The sequence below is a fragment of the Apodemus sylvaticus genome, chromosome 9, assembly GCF_947179515.1.
Source record: "Apodemus sylvaticus chromosome 9, mApoSyl1.1, whole genome shotgun sequence".
NCBI lineage: Eukaryota > Metazoa > Chordata > Mammalia > Rodentia > Muridae > Apodemus > Apodemus sylvaticus.
This window is the reverse complement of record NC_067480.1, coordinates 57,535,274-57,560,827: the sequence shown is the minus strand read 5'-3', so window position 1 is coordinate 57,560,827 and position 25,554 is coordinate 57,535,274. Positions and strand designations below refer to the sequence as shown.

At 41.9% G+C, this 25,554-nt stretch overlaps 1 protein-coding gene across 1 annotated transcript in view; it reads left to right on the top strand.

Annotated features, from left to right (window-relative positions):
• Positions 1-25,554, top strand: part of Plcl1 (phospholipase C like 1 (inactive)) — a 323,106-nt gene that overhangs the window by 276,124 nt on the left and 21,428 nt on the right. Inside the window, exons 4-5 of the mRNA XM_052192778.1 lie at positions 10,113-10,188; positions 12,132-12,241. Of these exons, the coding sequence (XP_052048738.1) occupies positions 10,113-10,188; positions 12,132-12,241 (186 nt within the window). The remainder of the gene's footprint in view (positions 1-10,112; positions 10,189-12,131; positions 12,242-25,554) is intronic.

Below are 25,554 nucleotides of genomic sequence, written 5' to 3'. Positions count from 1 at the left end.
TACACATGTACATACACAGAAATTCACACACTCTTACACACACACACACATGTACATATATGCACACATATCTGAAGGGGAATTTAGGAAGATACTTTTCTTTCTCTGCTCTATACTGCAAAAATAAATTGTTATATACATTGTTGGAGAAAAGGTGGATAAAATTACTTAAAATTCTTATTTCATTTGATCTGTGCATTTTGTGTTTTAGATTTATTGTTAGGATCTATATATACATTAATATTGGATTTTCATAATGTTGACATGGAGAGATTAGCTAAATTACAGATAGGAACCCAGGAACTGGAGATGGCTCTGCAGTTTAGAGCTGTTGCTCCTCTGCAAGGCCTATGGTACCATTCCCAGCACTCCATGGTGGCTTTCCTCTGTTTGTAATTCCAGCTCCTGGTGATACCACTTCCTCTTCCAGCCTCCACAGGCAACACATGTGGAAACATTTATACAGACATTAAATTAAAATAAAATAATTGTGAAAATATGGGGATTTATCTAATGGATTCCGGTGAAGCTATCAAAATCAGTTGTGTGGAGGACCAGTAATTGCATGGCAGACAGTTGACTATATTTCGTGAAGCAGTCTGGTTGCAATACTGCATGAGCAGTGAGATCTAAATTGTGTCTGTATGTATATGCACACACAATCCTAGGAAGACATTAACAGTGATCGCTTTTGTTTGTCATAAGTGAAGCTTATTTTCTTAGTTCTTCTCTTCTATATGCTTCCTGTATTTACCAAATTCTTTCTAACAAACATGATAAATTTTATAGTTGAATAAAATAACTGTCAGTGAAGAAAACACTAACATTTTTACCATTAAAACTAACTAGGAGAAATGCACTTGGTACAAACATTTTCTGACTGAAGTGGAAAAGCCTCCCTGAATGCACCCTGCCCACAGATGCTTGTACACAGGCTGCTTTCGCAGAGTGGGGCGGGGCTCACCTATTGCCTGTGTCGCATTTCTTGTGAAATCAATTTTTTCATCATAAAAGTAGGGATTGAAAGCTGTTCAGTGAATAGGTATAATTGCCGCCTAAGAGGTGAAATTAGGGTACTCGTTGCCATAGAGACAGACAGCAGCCATCGCTTATTCCCCTGTAAACTAAGAAAGGAAAATAATCCATTGCGAGGGCAGGCAGCCCCTGGAGCTGGGTCTGACTTAAGAAGAATGTCTCTCTCTCTCTCTCTCTCTCTCTCTCTCTCTCTCTCTCTCTCTCTCTCTCTCTCTCTCTCGGCTGTGGTTGGACAGTTTCTGCTTCACATCACATGAGTTTGATGATGTTTTCATCCTTTCTGTTTTGCTTGCTAACTCCAAATCTTAATATTATGCTTTCTTTCATTTCTGTTTTTAAAACACAGCTTATGATTGTAGACAGAGCCAGACTTTAACAAAATCTGAAATAGTTTAGCATGGAAAGCAGGAATAGTTAAATGGTATCCAGTTTTAATTCCCCATGGAAATGGCATCTCACTTTGGTAGGAAGCTGCTTGAAGGTAACCTGGTGTGGGCTGTGTAGCCAGTGCACCACGGAAGCGACCGAGAGCACGGTGCCATCTGTATCACATATTTCGTTCAACAGTGCAGAGTGAGGAGGCATGTGCCTATGCAATCAAGACCCTGACTGTGATGTATTGTCAGGCTTCTCACTCAGTCATTAGGTTTGTCGTTATGTTTAAGAAGTTAACAGAGATACTCTGTAGATCCAGAGTGATCATGTGATGACATGGACTAGATTGTGTCACAATACTTCATCAACTCCATGGTAGCTTCAGATTTAGGATGCTCTGTGATCTGATACCTTTGCAGACTTACCACCCTCCTTAATCTCTCCCAGACTTACCACCCTCTCTGCAGACTTACCACCCTCCTTAATCTCTCCCAGCCATTCTGACTTTGTTTACTCAGACCAAACTTGTTCTAGTCTCCAGGCTAGTATGAAACACACTGCATTGGTTTCTGGAATGTCCTTGCCTGGAAAGTTGTGTCCTACCTCTTAATTCTTAGCCAGTCATTTTCTGAGAGACTTTTCTCCAACTATTGACCCCAGTTCCATGCTATCATAGGTATTTTCCCACCACACTATTCAGAAGTTTCGAATAGTAATCTGCTCAGTCTTTTAAAAATAATTTTCTTTATCTTTTCTGAGTCCCTCAACTTGAATGTGTGATCTGTAAGGGTGGAGAGACCCTGTTTGCCTCACATTGTTCTATTTAAAACCGTGTTAGCACGCAATATGTTGCAATACATTTTAGTTGATTAAACAAGAGCTGCAGGCATCTGCTGCTGCTGTAAATAGTGTAGTTTCAGCCCATGACAGGATGCTTCATTTTCATTTCCTCTCCAGGGCCAGCCTTCGTGACTTGCCCCTGTCCTACAGACTCAGAAGGACCATTCTGCCAGCCTCCCTTACCATCCCATTCCCTTCCTACAGTCCCCTATTTATTCCCACCACCTTCTCATTCCCCATTCTTGGATTTCTAGCCCACAGGACTTAGGTGAAGACCTTTTGCAAAACTGATCTTATTAAGAAATCACACACCATCACGTAGCATCCATACACCTCTTTTTGATATATTACTGTCTGTGTTGTGAGTCTTTATATTAGTCAAGGAACAAGCACATTTTTGGATGTCTGTTCTATGGAAGGTGTTGTGTGAAGTGGTAGAGATTTTCTTTAGAGTGGTTGTTCTAATGCAAGGGTAAATCTTAAAAGGGGAGGGGAGGGAACAATGACACTTGGTGTGCTGAGGGTGATCAGCTACTTTTCTTGCTACTTCATCATTGTGATTGTAATGTAGATATCTGCTCTGCAGGATATCTGATTGTGATCCCAGTGTAAGGGTCCTTGGACTCCTAAAGAAGTCTGGACCCTTAGGTTGCAAACCACTGACATAGAGTCCTCCAAGACCTCACTGGGCCACCATGCACCTTCTCCACTCAACAACAATCACATCCTGGCCTCCCTGGCTCTTGGCAGAATTGTATTTGCAACAAATTTGGAAATGAAGATGCTATCTGACCTTCATGTGCTTTTTTCTTTGGATGGCTGACTTTTTACTTCTTTAATGTCCTACCAGCCTAATCTTTTGTGGATAGTCAAGATCTAGTTGCTTAATATATTCTAACCTTTGGTGTGTTTTAAATTAATGTGAGAGCGTTTGGGTAGTTTGTGTTCTGAATGCCTCATTCAGAGGTAGATTAGTTATAGGGGGTTGCAACTGTGAACTGCAAACCAGAGCAGTCTTTAAAGGTGACTTCTGGACTGAATTATTTAACATTAGCATTAAAGTTAAAACTTTACTATGGTGAGATAAATAGATTTTCTGATGATAAGGAAGTCTGACAGGCTAGAGAATATGCATGGAGGATTAATCGTTTACTAAGTCTGCTGGGCTGTGACTTGGAAAGGAGCTGGTTGTACTGGCACAAGAAGGAATGTAGCAAAAAAAGAATTAACTGCCATCTAATCATATTTGGCAACTGAAGCAGTGGGCACTAGTGCAATCAAGCCAAGAAGAATGGGTTGGCTTAACTCTACTCTCTTATGTTAGTGCTATTGTCAAAGGATTGTTAGCCTCAAGATGGAAACAAGTCTGTTGTTTCCTAGAGAAGTAGTCTCTCTCTCTCTCTCTCTCTCTCTCTCTCTCTCTCTCTCTCTCTCTGTGTGTGTGTGTGTGTGTGTGTGTGTACATGCTGCAGAGGTCAGAAGAGTCTATTGGTCTGTTGGAGTTACAGGAGGCTGTCAGCCCCTCTGATTGGGTGCTGGAATCCACATTTAAAGGAAGCATCCTAAACTTCTAACTGCTGAGCCATCTCTCTAGCCCCATCCCTGGCCCCTGCAATACAGTTCTGTTTATTAAAAGCAATTTCCATTGAAATCACTAAATAAATCAAAGGTATTCTTCTCATCACTGTCCCATTATAAAAATTTATGGGAAACATTCTATTTGTTTGAAATTCAAAAAGTATACTAGAGAAGTAGTATACATGTACACAGCAATAGAACTCAGAAAAATAGCTGTGTACATGTGTGTGCCCAACTCGAACTAGCTATTTCAAAACAATGAACTTGGTGCGTGCATACCTCTTCACTCTTGGGTACAGCAATGCCAACTGATACATTTTTCAGTTGTTGAATAATGGATTAATTTTTGACATCTTGAGGGGTGGCAGTTTCTTCTTGGTACCAGGTTCTTAGCAATGCTGACTATGAAGAGTGCATCAAGAAGAACTATTTCAAGATGCTTACATGCATTCTCATTTGACCTGTGTTCCTCACTTCTCGAATCTTTGGAACACTTTAAAGTTAAAGGCATTGAGCTAGTCAAATTGGCCTGAAAATTGTAGAGAGGTTTCATTTTGTCAGTTAGATTGAAGTAAAGAACCCCCATGGCAGGAAGAAGGTACAATTTTGAATATATTTGTAAAGATTTTTTTTTCAAAGAGGTGATTTGAAGGTAAAGATCCACTCTGAGTTTGGATGACATGCAGAATGGAGTCAGGGGCCCAAACTGAACAGAAAAGGAAGAAGAAAAATTCTGGCCAGTGCCCATGTCTCCCTCTGTAGGCTTTCTTGTCTCCCTGGAGGTGAGGAAGCAGCCCTACAATCCTGCCACTATATCTTCTCCTCCATGACAGCTGGTCCTCCTCAAGTGACCTAAACAACCTTCCTTCCTTAGGTCACTGTTTACCGGATATTTATTCATATCAACCAAAGAAGTTAATAAGATCTCCTCACCTGGCTGTGTGTGTGTGTGTGTGTGTGTGTGTGTGTGTGAATGAGATAAATAAGAGCTGGGTAAAAACCAGTATTTCAAGCAATTTCTCAAGGTTAGTTGGCAACTGCTTTTGAAGTAGAACAACTGAGAAGATATAATGATCCCTTTATGAAGAAAGCAGTAATGGTGTAGAATTGCCACCACCACATATGTGGAGAAAGAGGATGTGGTCAGCTGTGTTCAGGTTCTGAAGGTGTTATTGTAAAGCAGCCTGGGTAGTCTGACCTGAGGCAGGCTGGGTAGTCTGACCTGAGGCTAGGCCCTGCACAGGGAGCACATCATTACCATCACGGGAGGCACACAGGTAGCTCATCCCTGCCAGCCTCCCAGCAGCTGGCAGGGATTCTGAGTTTTATATTTATTTCTGTTTAATAGAGAATTGGGTATCTTCATGGGGTTGAGTGCTTAAAATCAAAAAGATGTCAGTCTACAAACCGTGTTTGTATTTCTGTCATTTAACAGAGAGCATTCAAAACTACAGAAAACTATCCTCAGCTAGTTTGCAAATATGTAAGTGGCAGCAGTCCCATTAACAAATGTGCTGTGTTTAATAAAATTCGAGTCTGATGACTTTCAACAATTTTCTTCTTTTTTTAAAAATTGGATAGTTTCCTTTATTTACATTTCAAATGTTTTCCCCTTTCCAGTATCCCCTTGGGAAACTCCGTATCCCTTCCACCCTTCCCCTGCCTCTGTGAGGGTGCTCCTCCACCCACCCACCCACTCCCATCTTCTGCCCTGGCATTCCTCTACACTGAGGCACCCCCACGCCCAAGGGCCTCTCCTCACACTGATGTCCAACAAGGCCATCCTCTGCCATATATGCGGCCAGCGCCATGGGTCCTTCCATGTGTACTCTTTGGTTGGTGGTCCAGTCCTTGGGAGCTCTGGGGGTCGGGGAGGGTCTGGCCAGTTGACACTGTTGCTCCCTTCATGGGGCTGCAAACCTCTCAGCTCCTTCAGTCCCTTCTCCAACTCCTTCATTGCTCCCCCCACCAGTCCGGCACAGGGGAAAAGTTCCTGAACAGAACACCAGTGGCTTATGCTCTAAGATTACGAATCGATTTTCAACAATTTGAACAGATAATCCATCATATGACCAGAGATCTAGAGACCCAAAGACCTGTTTTTTGACTAGAAGGAAGGCAATAGATAGATGGCCCTTAGGGGGAGAGGAAAGCAATGGGTCTGTGAAGCTTCATAAACATTCTCAGGCAGAAACCCGTCCAAATATCTAACCCCTTCTTAAAAAAGTAGGGATTTGCATGAAATAATTTTTAACTATTGCATAGGAAGACTGCCTTCAATGGCTGACGCATGTTGTGAATTCTGTCTAGAAGATGCGGCCATGGCAAGTTTCCACTTTGATGGATTTGCCTGATGGATGCTGCTAAGTGATGCTTCCCAACTTGCTCTTGCAGTAGAGACTCAACCTTTATTACTAATCACATAAGCTTGGGTCTGGTGCTCACACTGGTCACAGGGTAACCCAGAAGCTTAGATCTGCTGCTCACAATCCCTGGGTTCCACTCTCTAGTATTTTTCTAACCCTGTGCCTTTAGGCAAATCAGTTCTCAGCTCAGATTCTTTTTCTGCAAAATGGTATTGTCTGTGATAAACTGTCCTTAAAGTGACTCTAAATAGAAAGCTAGCTGGGACTATGAATTTAAATGGAATTCCACAAAAAGCTAGCATCTATGGAGAGTTTTTGAGTCATTCATCAGTTCAACTTCCCTGTCCCATCTGGAAGATGTATTCACTCTCACAGCAGGCTTCCTGGGCTGCTGGCTCTGCCCTCTCTTCTGGGCTATTTCCTGAGCATTAAGTATAAAAATCGTGTTGTAGATCTGTCAGTTGGGGCCAGGCACCCCTCACAGTCAGGTTTTCTCTGTAGTTTGACCAGCAGTAGTGTTCTGTAATGATCTTCTACTACAAAAAGGAACTTCTTTGTTGAGTGGTGAGATCTACCCTTCTGAAGCTTGGCCCAAACACAGGAAATACAGGCTGAGCTGGCTTAGAGGTTTGATACACAGCAAGTGCGTAAGGTCAGGAGACAAAGGGGGCTTGGCTACAGTGAGTGGTGAGCATCCAGAAGTTAGCAACAGTGGAAATCTGTGGTGGAACCCAGGCCTAATGAAGTAAGGGGCAGCTATTTCTGGCACTGAGTACTTTTCTACATCTGCCCTGTCTGGAGCCTTGCAGAGAGGAAGTTCTAAAACCATAGGCCAGCAGAGAAGGAACCATGTAGAGTTAGCTATCTAAACCCTCTGCTCCACTGACTTCTACTCTTGATACTTGTTGGTGGTTCCTTTGGCCGATGTCAAGAAAAGTCAGGAGGTGGGAACGCATGCGTGGTGCTGCCCAGAGAGATCAACTTCTGTACCCCGAGCCTAAGCCTGAGCCTGGGAGTGGATTGGGAAGGGCAAGCAGAATTCGGAGCAAATAGTACTTAGCATTCATTGTGAATATTCTCATCATAAGCTGTATATGCATAGTAATATACTAGCATATATGCACACACACACATATGTATATATATAATGAAATGTAAAGTGTAGAAACTAGTGTACAGTTTTTTCTGCTCTGAGCGTGCCTGGCAGATTTGATCACACCATCATTGTTTTTCAGCTCACATCAAATCTGGGGAAGGAATTATGGAAAGTCTATTGTAAGGTGCTATTTACTTGAGTTTGTGAGGTTGTTTTCATTTTCCCTGTTGGAGTTCAGGCAGTTTAGAACAATATAATATAAACAGGACCAGTTTACTGCTACAGACATTTGCAAGTTGTGATTCTATGAAAGCAACAGGGGAGTGGCTACTGCCTTTCAGCTTCTTCCCAGCATGAAATTAATCTTTTTCCCCTTGATGCCCTGGCTATCATTTGGGAACACGTGGTTTTAATTAGCAAGGTAGCACAATCAATGTTTTTCATATTTACAATAAAATAAATGTTACAAAATCCTGTTTCATCTCATGTATCAAATATCTATGTTGTGCATCCCCACTTCATGTCTCAGAGAACATGAGACTTCTGCCTTGGAAACCACAATTGTGGACCAATGGAATTGAGAGGGGGTGAGCCTAGTTCATGATGGGAAATGATCGTGATGGGTACAGAATGTTTGATGAATCTAAGAGGGGGTGAAAATACCAAGAGAGGAGATCAACGGAGAGGAGAGTGAGAACCAAGGCCAGGTAGTTTCTCATATGTGGGAAGGGAAAAGGGAATAAGAGAGAGACAGCCAGGGTTCTCCAGAAGGAGGTTGAATTGTTAGGCTGGAGAATTAGGACAAAGAATTGGTCAGGGACAACTGATGACAGCTAGGACCATTGTCTGACCATCACAGTAGTCCTGCATAGCATCGAAGCAATGAATGTCAGGGGAGATAGGAATAACTTCCCAAATCCACTGCAATATTTTATTGGTAGTTTTGTTAGATCATTTTAAGTTGAGATTTGAATAGAAACAGAGGTAGAAATTATCAATGAAAGATAAGAGGATCCTTAGAAAAGGGCCTTCATGAGATTTAGGGGAAAATGACATTGTCAGTCTAGACAGAAGAATCAGAGTTGGTGAAAAGGATGCTTCCATTTCAGCTGGCCACAGGGGCAGTGACATGATGGAATTTTGCAGGCAATGTAGTCCCCACTTAAACATAAGGGGGAGCTGTAATAAAATGCTGCAAGTTGACAGAAAGAGGACTTCTTGATAGAGGATCGTGCCATGTTTTCTTGTTTGAGTGTAAAACTAACAAATTGATCTCAGTTAAGATACTATCAAGGGAACTTATCAGTCACCTTTTGAAAAGATTGCCTTCCAGGGAACAGATTAGAATCTGATTGTAATGGATGGTGTGCATGGCCTTCCTCGTGCCTGTGGCCTGGAGCAGGTCTGCTTCTGTGTGTGAGTCCAGGCATTCTCAAGTGGGCATGGTGGGGGTAAAATAAAAGAGATGGCAGTCAAAAATGGAAGTAGTTGTGTGCAAGCAATGGGGACTCTGAGCCTAATGCCATCATTAATTAATTCCATTTCACTAGTCAGGAGTTTTAACTTAACAGTTTCTATATCTACAAAAGAAAGGCGTTGGTTATGATTTCTAAGATTCATTAAGCCTTAAAGTCCTTATTTTAAAAGCATGTGAATGTTTTAGTTGTATTTCCGTTACAGTAACAAATACCTGAGATTTATTTATAGAGAAAGACAAGAAAGATGGTCTGTTTAGGGGCCATGATCTTAGAGGTTCTAGTGCTGATGAGGCAGACACTTTAATTACTGGTCTCTGGTGGACTGCTGTGTGACAATATTGGGGCACTTGGCAGAGTAAGCCATTTACCTCATGACTGGAATTGAAAGGGAGGAAGCGATTCCATCCACAGTCGCATTGAAGGCTATACCCTAGAGCCATGAAGACCTCCCAGGAGGCTTCCCTCAACTGCTCTGGGTACCTTCCTGTGAATTCAGCCATTAATGTACAGGGCTTGGGGGACATTTAAGGTCCAGGATGTAGCAGTAACATATGTTGGTTAGGTGAAATTTGGGTTTTGCATAGCCTCTGAGAATGTTTCTCTGTCCTGAATGTCAGGAAAACTTTTTGCCTGTGATTTGACTCACTGGAACATTTGATAAATCTTGAGAATAAAAATTCAACTGATAATTCATTTGTAAATACTGAAAAAGACTAAATTAGGTTGGGTTCATGGAATTTCCCCCTGAATCTCTTACTTGACAGCTTCACTGTCCCGGGCCTCCACTGGCAATCTGATGAATTGTTTTAAGCTGTCTTCTTTTTCCAACCCTTGCTCTTTCTTCTCCTTTCTTGCTGTTTAGCCTAGGCTGGCCCAAACCTTACTATACATTCCCAATTGACCTTTGAAAGGCCAACAGGCTGGCTTTGAACTTACAGCCACTCTCCTGACCCAGATTCCCGCATGCATTGATAACTGGCATGCACAGTTACACCGGGATCATCCCTTAGCAATCGAAGGTGCTAGTGTAAATCAACAGTTTTATTCAGCCTAAACATTCACAAGTCTTACGGCATTGATGACTAATTTATAATAATAATAAATTATTATTTGGCACCCACTGCATGTCGGGTATGTTATACAACTGTTATGATGCAGTTGTAAGACAGGTGACTCTTGTCTCAGTGACTGGGTGAGAGTGAGGACAGAGATTTTCTGATCTTTCCCCATCTCTCATGATGCCACCTCCTTCCTGGGTATGTTTTGAGAGAATCTCTATGCATTGTCTTCCTGGTGAGCCAGTTTAAGCATTCCTAACAGCTATTCTTTGATGTTTTGTGGCAGATGATTCAAGAGAGCCGGGTTCTCATAGAAATGGCTGACACAGTCCAGGAAAAGATTGTACAGTGTCAGAAAGCAGGTAATGTGTTGTTTTCTTCTACTTTGTTTAGAAACCACAATGACAAGTCATAGCAGCTTCAAAAAGTTTCTGTTCTTCCACATAAAATTAAGATATTTCAAGGCAGTGTTTACAGTTTAAGTTACATTTGACTTTGGTAAAAGAGACCTTTAGGTGGTGGCAGGTTATATTTGTGTATAGGAGGGTGATGTTTGAAGAGGACCAGAGATGAGGGCTTATGAATAAACCTTTGTGGTTGGGGCCCTTTTAGAGTCTTTCACTGCTTGTGGGGAAGCTGTGGTTTTATGTGGCCATTTAAAACCCACTTCACAGTTAGGATTTGAACCATAGTCCTACTTACCTCTGTGTTTTGGCTCTTCCCAATTCTCATTTTAGGTGTGTTCTTTCTTTAAGGATGGGAGGGGGGCACACACCCTATGTATCCACTGATGCCTGTTTATGCTCACTGTCATCTGTACTGGTGAGCTTTTGTCCCTTGGATTAATGTGCTCCTCCCTCCACACATGATGATGATGAGAGACAGAGGACAGTGCCACTATCAGTGTGCTTCTTCTGATGTCTGAAGGACATGCACAATCTGACTTATCCTCTTAACAACTGTCCCTTAGGTCCCTCCTATGGAGGGGATATGTAAGAGGCTGGCGAATGGTCTAGTCTCCACATCAACACACAATAGAGTTGACTAGCTTGGAAATAGGTGGGCCTTACTAGTCTTACCAGTGAGCAACTTTGGATATTTTAATTGGCAGAAAAATGCAACCATCAAAATACCCAGTGCACACAGAAGCACAGGCAGTGCTTTGAAGCTTTATAGATGCTGACCCACTTGATCTTCACCACAGTCCCATCTGGTGACACTTGTATTGTTTCCCCAGTGAGGAAAGTGAAACACAACAGTTTCTAGGGTAGTTCAGACTCATACATCTAGTAAGAGGTTCTGTGCTCCTGCAAAGGCGATGTGATTTTAGGCTACAGTAATAAAAGGTGATTGGAACAAGGTGTGAAATCCCTACCCAATGGTGGGATACTGCAAGCCCAGGTAGGACCCTGCATGCCCACATGGAGCTGTCTACATTATTCAAATACAGAAAGCCAACCAGTTCAGTGGCCCTGCCTGGATATTACCTCAAAGATGGGTCACTAGGAAGCAGAAGCAAGTTAGAATGCTCACTGCAGAACACAGAGAGTCCAAGGGGATTTAATCCAGTATCTTTTTTTATACATATAAAGGGCTGGTCTAGAGCTCATTAGTCCAAGACCAGCTAGCACTGAGGAAGATAAGCTCTGGGAAAGGAGATCTTGGCTCAGAGTCAGTTCCAGCCCTCCAAAGATAGAACAAATTGTCCAGAGAGACTGTGATTCTTCTCTTGAAGTTCCTCGGGAAAGGTTTCCGAAGATGACAGTGATGTAGTTTATGACACTCAAGCTTGAGTGAATGGTAGAGCAAAACTTTTTGAAAGGCCACTCTGAAATACAAAAGATGCGGGTTTTCCTAAGATAGTTTTCTAAAAGTCTTTTTGGGATCAAGTCTGCTAATTACTGTTTTACCTGCCTGGACCCAATGGCCTGCTTCTAGGCCATGGGGCTGGTTCAGTAACCAAGGAAATGATGTGCACATTCACTGGGGCTTACCTCTGCCTCCCATAGCCTTCTACATAAAACCAGGAGAACGACGAGGGAGGTCAGTGGCCACTATTGGAGGCTTTGCTCCTCGTTTTCTCGTGTGTTTCTCTATGTGTACAGGGTGCTCAGAACGAAACTGAGCCTCATCACTCATTCCTAGACGTCCTCTAGGTGACTAGAAGCAGAGACAATTCAATTTGTTCAGAAATTATAACAGTGAACAGGAATATAAATGTACTCCACTGAGAACATTTTCATGGTAAAATGCATGTTTTCCCGGAATACGCTCTAACATTTCTTACGTGTGCTTTGCTTCAAAGGGATGGAGCTGCACGAGGAGCTTCCTAATCTGGCAGCAAAGGAAGGCTTGAAGGGTAGGAAGCTCAGCAAGGCCGTGGAGGGCTTCGCCTGGAATATCACTGTATTGAAGGTGCGTGAGTTCCCTCACTGCTCCTTTTGTTGTTTCCCTCTGCTCCTTTCTCTGCATAGAGAGAAGCATCATCACCTAAGTACAGTGATTTGAATTTTAAGGCCTGAGAGTCCAGACCACTGGAGTTAGCTCTAAGTGATGGGAGACAAAGCCTGGACAGAACTTGTTTTTATTTTTGTATTTTTCTTTTTTTTATTCGATATATTTTTTATTTACATTTCAAATGATTTCCCCTTTTCTGACTCCCCACTCCCTGAAAGTCCCATAAGCCCTCCTCCCTCCCCCTGTTCCCCCATCCACCCCTTCCCACTTCCCTGTTCTGGTATTGCCCTATACTGCTACACTGAGTCTTTCCATAATGTATTTTTCTTAATACGGCAATGGGGTTCATAATGGAGGCTGAGGTCAGCACATGAGTGAGACCTAATTTTATTGCCGGTGTGTGTGTGTGTGTGTGTGTGTGCATATGTTTGTATGTGTATGCTCTGTGTGTGTGTGCATGTGTGTATGTGTGTGCATATGTCTGTATGTGTATGCTCTGTGTGTGTGTGCATGTGTGTATGTGTGTGCATATGTCTGTATGTGTATGCTCTGTGTGTGTGCATGTGTGTATGTGTGTGCATATGTCTGTATGTGTATGCTCTGTGTGTGTGCATGTGTGTATGTGTGTGCATATGTCTGTATGTGTATGCTCTGTGTGTGTGTGCATGTGTGTATGTGTGTGCATGTCTGTATGTGTATGCTCTGTGTGTGTGTGTGCATGTGTGTATGTGTGTGCATATGTCTGTATGTGTATGCTCTGTGTGTGTGTGCATGTGTGTATGTGTGTGCATATGTCTGTATGTGTATGCTCTGTGTGTGTGCATGTGTGTATGTGTGTGCATATGTCTGTGTATGCTCTGTGTGTGTGTGTGTGTGCATGTGTGTATGTGTGTGCATATGTCTGTATGTGTATGCTCTGTGTGTGTGCATGTGTGTATGTGTGTGCATATGTCTGTGTATGCTCTCCGTGTGCGTGTGTGTGCATGTGTGTGTATGTGTGTGCATATGTCTGTATGTGTATGCTCTGTGTGTGCATGTGTATGTGAATACTTGTGTGTGTACATGCTTTTGTGTGTGTGCGTGTGCATGCATGTGCGCTCATGTATTTATGAGAACACTTCTACAAGTCAAAATGGCCTTTTCATTTGTGTAAAGTTGTGCCAAACGCTGCTGAGGGAGTTCCAATGTGAGAGATCTGGAACAGTCTTATACTACAGAATATCTGGGGCCACTTAGGATTTTTATTTTAAGAATATTTACTATAAATACATTTCTTCTTAAAATTTTTAGATGTAAGTTTCTTGAGGTGGTAATTTTCTTTCTGCTACAAAAAATAAATTGAAATTTGAAGTGGCCATATTTTATGTTTCCTGACAAAAAGAGAAATGACTTAGGTAGTTAGAAAAACTTAATCTAGACATTGTGCTGGAAAAAAACAACAATACACAAAATTAATAATTGCTAATTCCTAGAAAATGCCCATTACATCTAGTGCCACTTATTGACAATTATACAGAACAATCACTTAGCACACACCCTGCCACTATCATTTTACAGGTGAGATGGGGTCATTTGGATCTTGTGTGTTACCAATGGTCCCTCGGCTCATTGATGGTACAGCTGAGGTTTGAACCCATGGCCCTGTCTTTAACCTGCTTGACAGAGATTCTGCATATCTCTGAAAGTATGAAGTGAGCTGTAAGACATGTTCCATGTGTATCTTAAAAATTCAGTGCATATGTGTTTATTAGTTCTCACTATGTGAGATTTGTGGTAGGCATTGACAGAACACAGATAATAAGAGAGTTATAGACTTTGGCCTCATTAGCAGCCTGAGTCTGGGGTGCAGAAGGGTATCATTAGTCTGAAGAGTGGGCTTGGGCTGTAGCATTAGAGGAAGAACATACATAGAACTTTAGTAAAGGATTCTTAAGCCTTTTTCACTTGGGAAAAATTTCTCTGAGAAATTTTTATGCAATGCCAGGTATACAGATATATGAAATAGTCATACAAGTAATTTGCTGATGGTAAATATAAAGACATTTATTTTTTTATTATTATTTGATATAGTTTATTTACATTTCCAATGATTTCCCCTTTTCTAGCCCCCCTACTCCCCGAAAGTCCCGCAAGCCCCCTTCTCTTCCCCTGTCCTCCCACCCAACCCCTCCCACTTCCCCGTTCTGGTTTTGCTGAATACTGTTTCACTGAGTCTTTCCAGAACCAGGGGCCACTCCTCCTTTCCTCTTGTACCTCATTTGATGTGTGGATTATGTTTTGGGTATTCCAGTTTTCTAGGTTAATATCCACTTATTAGTGAGTGCATACCATGATTCACCTTTTGAGTCTGGGTTACCTCACTTAGTATGATATTCTCTAGCTCCATCCATTTGCCTAAGAATTTCATGAATTCATTGTTTCTAATGGCTGAATAGTACTCCATTGTGTAGATATACCACATTTTTTGCATCCACTCTTCTGTTGAGGGATACCTGGGTTCTTTCCAGCATCTGGCAATTACAAATAGGGCTGCTATGAACATAGTAGAACATGTATCCTTATTACATGGTGGGGAGTCTGCAGGTGTTGGAGAGGGTGTGGAGAAAGAGGAACACTCCTCCACTGCTGGTGGGGTTGCAAATTGGTACAACCACTCTGGAAATCAGTCTGGCGGTTCCTCCGAAAACTGGGCACCTCACTTCCAGAAGATCCTGCTATACCACTCCTGGGCATATACCCAGAAGACTCCCCACCATGTAATAAGGAGACATTTATTTTTAAACAACTATAAAACATATAACTGTACCATTTATTAATGAGAAAGTGAAATTTGCACACTAATGAGATGATGGGGTTATTTGTCCCTACATAAAAAAATAAATTAAGTCTTGACTGAATTTGGTACTGCAGGGAGTAGAGCATCTCAGTGTTTCTGATGTTCTGACTTTGTCATCATGAATGCTAAGACTGACCCTTTGTATTGTACAAAAAGGCAGAAGCGTGTTTAAGGCTGTTTCTGAAATGTAGGCCACTGTAGGAAACTCCTCTAATCCCAACGTATAGTTCATGTAATGATTGTTTTATGAACTCAAGTTACCAATTCAAGCAGGAATCTTAAAAGTCAAACATTCTGTGCTGATTTGCTATTTACAGGCTAAAGAAAGACAGTGGAAACACCCAGTCTTTGCTGGTGGTACTTACACTGCCCTCTTGCCGTAAGGACAGACCATTTTGTACAGACAGTGAGAACAATACACAATGTTGAATAGTTTCAAGTAGAGGCAGTGTTTGCTAACATGACAGCATACACGGTGGAAGCATGCATGCTATGTGCTCAGAACCCAGGCTGCCGTGAAGTCAGGCCACACAGATAAGTGCTCCTGCCAGTGACCCCAGTTAGTGTTTGAGTTTTTGACTCATTTTTGGTTGCTGTGCATTCAGATTGCAATGCCCACATACTACTATGTAGCCTTACAGAATGTTGTGATCCAAAGTTGGACAAATTGAATCCTAGGGCTTAACACAGCACCCTGAATTTAATATAAACACTTTCTGAACAGCAGATATTTCTTTGGGCTTGTTAAAGGGACAGTCATCAGGAAAGTTGCCCGGGGATCTGAGAATCAAGAATATATTTCCTGGGCCTCCAGGACTAGGCTGGAAAGGGGAGATGGACATATAATTAGTGGTGATTATAATTCACAGTTAATGATTCAACATTTAATATGAGACTAGCACACACACACACACACACACACACACTTGTACTTTTCCCTCTATTGCTTTCACCAGCTGTGTGGTCTGGCAACATCACATGCCACCTTGATAGATTTCTACATCTTACAGTTGAAACTGGGGCTGAGGCTGGTATACATTTATTGAGTCACATAGTTTGTAAACACAATGTTGAGATTTTTAACTGGTTACGCATTGTCCTGACTGTTTCACGGAATTACCTTCTATAAAGCTCCATCCATGTTTCCAGGTAACCTCATGCAGGAATGAACATATATGTGTGTGTAGGCTGCTGGACAGCGGCGAGATTTCAATGTCTCTGAGCACGGTAGTGATTTCATGAAGAGTTAAGTGAGATAATAATCAAAAAGAGCCGATTTTTAATGCACAAGACCAGATGGGGCTGTGTCGTTGGCTATTCCCATTAGCTTCCAGGAGAGACTGACTTCTCCTCACAGAACCAAAGTGTCTGTTGTTATTTTTGTTTTGTTTTTTAACTTCTAACCTCAGCTCACTTTGTTTTCTAATGTTTGCTGGTATGTGTGTTTGGTTTAATGACAGGAGTTGATTTCTAGATGTGACTGAGCAAATGTTGTATAAATCACTCCAAGACAGATCTTTAAAACAGAATTGATCTTGTGTAATTATAGCCTGTGCTCTGGCTGCTGCTGAGCACAGAACCCGAAGGCAAGAATTCACTAGCTAAGGTTAGTGCATTCTTCCAAACATCATTTATTTCATTGGAAATATTTTGGTATTCCTCCCACTGGGCTTAGTGGGCTTATCAATCACATGTCCATTAGTGCTGGGAAAGTTACAGCTTTGGAATTTGAATTATTGGGTAAGAGACTCTGGCCCTTGATGTCTTCCCATTTACTCTGCTCTGAGAAGACATTTTCCTTATAAACCTTCTGATGCTCAGGGAACTTAGCTGCTGATGGTCTCCAGTCTTGGTATTAATTCTTCAAATTTTAATATATTAATGTTTTATATTTGATTTCATTTTAGTCAATTTTCTCATATAAATTGGTAATAATCACTTTGGCAAGGCACAATCATAGGATTTATCAGGGGTGTGTGGGATTCACCCATAAAATTCCTCAATGTTCACTACAAAACTTTCCCTATATTTGTGTAAGTCAGATATTTTCCAGTATCTAGGGGAATGGAGTGTGGATTTATCAATGCCAATTAAATATGTGGGTTCATGTTTCTAAGGACATTTAATTCCAGTGTAATTGCCAAGTCAGACAGGAGGAGACGAGAAGGTCCCTGGTGATGGTGGGTGTCAACATGCAGTGGTGGATTGGGATGTGGCAGTCTGAGGAGAAAGTTTATCTCAGAATGAAAAATAAATGCTTTATGTTTTCTGCACTTCAGTATATGATAATTTAATAATAAATGATAAGGAAGTTAAATAAAAATTATATGGGGGGGGGAGAGGAGAGAGGAGCAAAGAACTCTATAAGGTAATGAGTGGATTACAATTACAATGGACAAATTTGCCCAGAGATTGTACCTTATAATTTAGCATGGAGCTGAAATCAAGATGACCTGAACATTCCTATACACACCTGTTTCTTAAATCTATATGTTTAACTCCACACATGAACCTCAAAGAAGGGCCTGCCTGCCTGGCCCTTTCCCGACAATATGCATATATCAGACTGAAACAATTTCCTTTTTACTTACTATTTGTATACAACATTTAATCCCTTAAACAGCACCATGTTCATCGCCAGGAAACAATGATGAGTGTTTTATGTTTAACCCCTGACTCACCTTCATGGAAGTCAGTGAACCACAGTGACTCTGTTGTGTTGTTCCCTCACAAGTTAACAGTCTCTTCCAACGGTCACTTCTCCATGGTATACTTCAGAAATAAGTTTCATGTCTTAGTTTGTACTGTTGTAATAAAATATCTGAGACTGGGTAATTTATAAGTGTTATTTTTTTATATATACTTCTGGAGGCCAGGTAGTGTAAGATTAAGGCCCTGTCAGGTTTGGCATCTGGTGAGAGGCCCATATCAAATTCCAAGATGGTAAATGACTATTGTGTCTCTGGCAGAGTGCTGGTGAATGCTGTGTCAAATGGCAGGCAGGCAGGAAGAACAAAAATGTTATAGCTAGCTCCCTCAAACCCTTTTACAGGGCACTAATCACTCCATGGGTGTAAAGTCTTCTGACCTAACCAGTGTCATATTGTTACCAGGAATCAAGTTGTCAACATCAGTCTCAGAGGCAAGACAAACATTCTAACCACAGCACTTTGTTATTGAAGGAATATAAAACTATAACAATGGGAGCTTTGTTGTTCCATAAGATTTCTCAAAGTAAATATACTGGTTTGAGTTTGGGAACAATGTCATTTGTGGAAGTTTGTATCACTAATAAGAACAGTTTGCTATGACATAGACTTGACTTTAAGTCTTAGACTCCATCCAGAGTGATTGGACTCTTAAAACAGGAAAGTGACTTCTTCGAACTCTTGTCAAATCTACAATGCTAAAATCAGAGACTTAGATTGAACCAGGGTGAGCTTTCCCAGTATCTAATTTTTTGCTCTTTTGGACTACTAGGTATTTAAAGAAACTAAATTTGATTGTCTCTTAATTTTAAAACATTTGTGAAATCCTGGCAGGCTGGGACGGCTAAAGTAAAGCTTTTCTAAAGTTAGGACAAATATTTTATCATAAAAGAAAATCAGTGACAGAGATGATAACTCGAGATTAATGGAGAAATTTAAAGAAGCCACCTTCCTCGTCTTAAATCCCACTTATATCTAGTTGAATGACAGAGAGGAAATAAAAATTAAACCAAACTGTAGCTTTGTCAGTGGGGTCTCTGCTATTGCATATTTATTTTCTCCAAGTTTAATGCATGCCAGTGTACACTGCAGAATGGGCCTATTTTTTATTGGTTTTGCTTTAGCTGTGATTCATCTTTCTGCCTAACTTTCTGGTTTTGTTACTGTGAGATTTGTCTGTCTTAACAGGATTTTCATTTTCCTTGGGAAGGGTAGAGGCTGATGTTTCTTGTCTTCTCTTTGGGTACTTGGTTCCTAACTCAGGCAGATTCCCTTACTTAGTCCCGAGATTTTGTGCCCTCAAAGCTGTGGGAAGTCTTGCTACATAAAGGAAACTACATAGACATCAGTCTAGTAACATACATTTAGCAGAAAGCACACTGGAAGGTGTTGGTCAGTGTTGAGAAGTAAGAGAAGAGAAACAAGATGGCAGGCTAATAGGAAAAGAAGTCAGAGGGGCATCAATGTATCTCTGAAAGATTGAGAATAAGAAGAGAGTTATAGGTACTTTAAATCATTCTGTAACATACTGTGTGTGTGTGTGTGTGTGTGTGTGTGTGTGTGTGTACAGGAGTTCATCAGGAGAGGGTTCTGGGCTGTTATAGCAATCATTTATAAATGTGGAGGATTTGTTCATTGCTAATCCTTCAGTCCATGAGGCTGGATGTCCCAGCTGATCTTCAGTATACATCAAAACGGGCTCTAATACCAGTGATGGAATGCCTCAGCAGCAGGACAGATGAGCTTGCCCGTGAGAATGAGGGCAGGCAGGCAAAATGCTAAAACTTCTTCCATCTCCTTTATATAGGCTATATGCCACTAGAAGGTGGGCCCAGATCTAGGGTGGGTCTTCTAACCAAAAATGATCCAGACTGAAAGCAGGTCTCCCAGTGATACAGTTAACTGAAACTCTCTCCTTGGAGGTGTGCCCAGCTCCTCCTTGGGATTGCCGTCAAGTTGACACCAAGAATAGCCATCACACACCTGTAGACTAAGGAGTAAATGAGTTCGTATGCTCAAAGTGGTATTTGCAGTGTATAAAGTGGTTGGTCCTGGGCATCAAGTGCTTACAGCGAAGAGAGGTGTGGTTTTCACACAGCATCCTAACTAATTTTAATAAGAGTCCCATCAAGTTCCTGTTATTACTGTCATTTTACAGAGAGGGGAACTGAGGATTGCGCTTGAGTAGCTTTCCCATGGTGTAGCTGGTAATTGATGAAGTTAGGATTTCACTCAAATCATGTGCTACCAGTAACCGTGGTGTACCATCAAAGCAGCCTTCTAGTAACAGAAGCTTGTGGTAATGCACTTTTTTCTGTGTCAAGCGAGCATCCCTTCACCCTGGCAGCACATTCCTCCAGTGCACAGAGGAACATCAAGGCCTAGACCACCTAATACTGTACTTACCAAAGATCATGCTCACCTTGCTTTCCAAGTATACTTTTCTATAGAACACATGGGCCAGGTAACATGACGAGCCCCATTGGCCCAGGAGTCTCATTTCTCCTACAAATGGAGTTGTTACTTTCTATTTTAGGTCTACCTCTGTAGCCTTCCTTGGCGAGGGTGAATCAATCACCTCCCTGTTCTCACCTGTGAGAGCAGGGATGCAGCTGAGCTTTTGGAAAGATGCCCAGGAAATGAGGCAAGTCAAGAAATCAACAAAAATAGCAGAAAGAAGGACCAGACACCAGACCCTTGAGCGCACAGCCAGCTCCTGTCTCTTGGCTGGTGTTGTTTACTGGCTTTTAGTTTATGTTTCTAGTTGCAAGGTTTTGTTTTGTTTTTTTAATTAATGAAAATGTCGTTTCTGTGGCTTTGGGAATTGAAACAGAACCTTATACATGCTAGGCAAGCATCAGCTCTTTTATATGTGTTGTGACACAAAATTTCACCCCTGCTGTCCAGGCTGACGTCAATCTTGATATCCTCCTGCCTCAGCCTCACCAGTAGTTAGGATTAGGATTATAGGCATAAACAACAGATAATACAGGGCCAGCTACAATTGTGCAACCATATATATGTTTGAGTGTGAGGTTGTGCGTGTATGAGTGTGTATGTTGCTTGTCTAGAATGTCCATGTGTTATGCTTGTATATGGTATGTGCCTGGTGTGAGAACAGACCTGCACAGGCACCATGGTACATACGTGAGAGTCGGGGGACAGCCTTGGATGGTGCCTTTCATCTTCTGATAGGGACTCATTTTGTTGTTTGATGTTATGTATACCAGGCTAGCTAGCCAGCAAAATCTGGAGACATTTGCATATCAGCCTCTTTACTTCCCTCTAGAACCTGGGGTCACTAATGTTCTCTGCTGCGGAGACAGCTTTCATGGGTCCTGAAGACTCAAATTCAGGTCTTCCTGTTCGGGCCTGGAAGATTTAAATTCAGGTCTTCCTGTTGAGAGCAAGTGTGTCACCCACTGAGCTATCTCCCCAGCCCTGACAGCCTAGCACTTCTTGAGGAAACAAAGGCGGTTTCAGACCCATGTCTCACACACAAGCTTTCAAAAGTCTTAGCTGTTTCAGCATCCGGTCCTCAGGGCCCACTCCTGCAGAGTCAAGGTTCTGAAGCCTGTTACCCGAGCTCTCAGAGCAGAATCTTGGGATCTTTCCCTTTGAATAGCAAACCCGAGCTGATTTATAAATGAGAGGTGAGTAAGTTTCCCAAGCGTCCATCAGCAGGCTCATGAGAAGAAAGAAGATTCCTTTGGATTACGGTTGACGAGCCTTTAAGTCACTGGCCTTGACAGGTGAACATTAAGAGGGTTTAAATAAAGCTTTGAATCCTACTATGTCTGAAGAAAACAATTTCCAGTGATATGTGCAGAATGAAGCCTTGGGCCCAGAGTTCATTCTGCCTTATCTGAGGATTATCTAAGAGTTTAGACAGATGGGAGGCCAGATTATATATTCCACAGAGTCTGCACACCGGCCACGTCTCATCTGCACCGGGAGCTCTTAAACTCTCTCGCTTCTTTTGGGGATGGGATTTCCAAACTGAAAGCAAGATCATTCTTCATGATTGCCAATGTCCTTACAACTTTTTATATTTTATGATAACATCAAATCCTTTGTTTTCAATCTGTTGCTATGGCTTAACTCTATTTCCTTTCTTAAGTGCATTGGGCTTCTTATCACTAAATTCTTCAGTTGCATAAATCTCTCTACTTTTAAATTCTTTCTTTTGCATCTGGCGTCTGCCCTTATACTCTCCTCCCCACAGCACTACAAAGCCCTTAGCTTAAGGGTCAGTCTTCCATTGTGCCCCACACCCAGTACTATCTTTTCCACATTGCAGTTTCTAGAGTGAAGCATTACAAACAAAACGCTGTCCTTGTGTTCATTCTGCAAGGCCGAATTGCACTGAGGATGCTCAAGCAACAAGGTGGAGGTTCTGAGAGTTGAAATCAGCTGCCATCCCACAGCCTTCCACACTGGAAATACATTTAACAATGCACCAAACTCAACAGGTCAAGCGCTCTGCAGTGAAAATAAACTGTTAGCCCAGAACGCAGGAATAGCTGCTGCTACGTGATGTTCCTGCTTATCTGCTCACCTGCGCTAGCCACCTGGCTGCTCAAAAATTTGCTAGTCATCCTAAATAGCTTCAGATTTTAGGGGTCAGATGTGATTCATAGCTGGTGGAAGTGATGTTGTAGATTGCTCTATCTCTTCTCTAGGCTACGTCTACTTAAATTCTTTACAATTGAAATAAAATTATGCTTTGTATATTCACCAGCTTGAACATAATGTTTGAGTTTTGGTAGTCCTGGTTCTGTTGTGTTTGAAGTTATTAGTGACCACAGCTGAGCAGCTGTGAAGCCTCAGATGAAGGTCTGAGGTGGCAGCTGGCTCAGTCTCGCCCACACAGCAAGCCCTACCTCATGTGATCTCAGCCGGATGCCTCTAAGGCATGCTGCTGGGCACTAGGAAGTAGATGGGTAGAGATGGAATGCTACTTCTAGGAACACACATGGACACATACACTCTCACATTCACATGCATACAGATGACTCCCATACACACACACTCACACTGACATATGCACTCACATGCACACACATATACACATGCTAACATTGCACACATAAATACACATATGGACACATAGCAACAGTAGTAACTTGAATTCTGTGTACCAGTATGATTTTCTTTATATACACCAAAGAATGCATTTTTATACTTCAGAAAGTGAAGAGTGTACACCTAACAGGCACATCTGAGTTTCATGTCTTTATCCTGGGACGAGGTATTTAAAAGGCCATTCCTTCACAGATGTTTAAACTCCTGTTACAATTTGCCTTATTAATAGAAAAATAATTCTGTCTCACACATCGAGGAATTGATGTATTTCTCTTTCAACATTTGCAGATAAGGTAGTGCTAGGTATAAAAGTGATTTCTAATGCATGCGCTAGCCAATATTTTTTGAGATGATATTGTTGTATATAGACTGGTTATGTCTTGAGGCTGCAAACCTCTTACCTCTGTTTCTCAAGTCTGTGCACCAGTGATGCCCAGATAGCAGTGACTCAAAACTAGGTTGGGTTGTTTTTTTGTTTTGTTTTGTTTTTTGTTTTGTTTTGTGTAAACCAAATCCACCTATTCAGTGAGTGTATTTCTAAGTCTGTAGTGGGGGCTATGCTTGTACTTGGGGCCTTTCGTCTCATGGAGCTGACAGTGTTGTGACAGTTACTAGGCAGTGAGTGTTGGCCTTGTCCCTGTTAGGAGTGCCTTGCTGGGAGGACTGTGGTACTCTCCCCAAGTGTGTCAGTAGGGGAGGGTGTGGCCAGGCACAGCTGTAACCCCAGCATTTGAGAAGCTGAGGCAGAAGGATAGTCTTCATCGTGACGCTAGTCTGGGCTGCATGGGAAATTCCAGGCCCATTTGGGCTCAAGAATGAAACCCTATCTCAAAAACCCAAAATCAAATTGAAACAAAAACTAAAAAGAGAGACTATACTATGAGATTTGACCTTAGTGGAGAGGTTGGGGAAGTCTGCTGTGAGGAAACTCAGAGTGGATTTGTTTTTGTTTTTGTTTTTTTGTTTTTCAAGACAGGGTTTCTCTTTGTAGCCCTGGCTGTCCTGGAACTCACTCTGTAGACCAGGCTGTTCTCCAACTCAGAAATCCACCTGCCTCTGCCTCCCAAGTGCTGGGATTACAGGCGTGTGCCACCACGCCTGGCGACTCAGAGTGGAATCTTAAGTCTTTCAAGAGGTCCAAAGCCTGCTTGTGTCTCAATATTGCACAATGGGTGCCAAGACGATCTGAAAACAGTAGTGGAAAAGCACACAAAGTTATGGTAGGATGTCTCAGCGTGGTGTGAGATGCTCTAAAAGTCCTGCCTGGTCATTTGATGACCACTCATTAGCTTCATACTAATTATAGGCAATCTGGTTGAGTCTTACTGTCAATTACCAACCATCTAGGAAGTGATCTGTAGCAACTTTTATTTTCTCAAGCCATAAAATTCATCAACACTTTTAGTTATGGAGGAAGATATTGTATAATTTTTTGAGACACATATAGTTTAAAGCTGATAAGGGAGAGGGGGATTTTATTATATATATTTGTGCCCTAAAAGGGGGCAAATACATTTTTAAAGGCACATGTTTAAACCATTGTTTTATTTTAAGCAATTCTTCTCCATCAATGTAGGCCGGTTCAGATAAGATCGAATATTAATGCTTCTGAGCTCCAAGCAGGACGTTTACTCGCTGTCCAGATTTCTGCCTCGGGTGGCTGCATCCCAGCTGTGTGACTCCAGAGTTTAGTAGGGATAAAAGCTGGGCTGTTGACATGATTATGGAAGCACACACTGCTTTACTTTATCTCCAGCAGAACTAAATTTAGTCTCTAAGAGGCACACTTTACTTTTCAAATGAAAACTGCATTATATAATGATTCTGAATAATTCAGACCTGGCATGAGCCTAATAAATAGATACATCATAGAGCAATGGACTTGGCTCCAGCTTCTGAGGTTATCAAAGATCTCTTTTCCCATCGTAAACTTTATTTAGAGCAGTCCACTGCTATATACTCTCGGATTGTGATGAGTTGTAGCTAAGTTAAATGTAACTTTCTTAAAATTATTGCCTACAGTGACCCATGTAGGAATAAACTGATAATAAGATGATTTCATTTTTATTTTAGGTCTATGGATGAGTTCCTCCTCTGACCTTACTAGTCACTGGAGGGGAAAAATTGGATGCAAAGTGAGCTCACATCTCTGAATAAATAAATATGTGGACTGGATACATAGCATAGGGAACACACACATCACACCACACACACACACACACACACACACACACATGGTCAAGCAATCCAAATCTAGATTTAGAGCACTGTAAAGATTTCTGAATGAGGGATGGGTGCACAGAGGAGAGGGCTGGTGTGGTAGGAGCGACTGTGATAGGATGCTATCATAGGTTCTACAAGCATCTTGAAGGTCAGGGGTTTGGGGTCTGAATGTGAGTAGTTCCCATGTGTTTGGACACTTGCTCTCAGCTAGAGACACTGCTTAGAAGGTTGTGAGACCTTTAGGAATTACACTTGGCAGAAGAGTGTCACTGGAGGTAGCCTTTGAGGCTGGTGGCCCAGCCCAACTTCTTTGCGCCATTCCTGGGTGTGGATACAGTGTGACTGAGCAGTCAGCCTCCTGCTTCTGCCACTGTGCCTCTCTGCCAGATGCCATGTTTTCCCAGCCAGGATGAACCAGA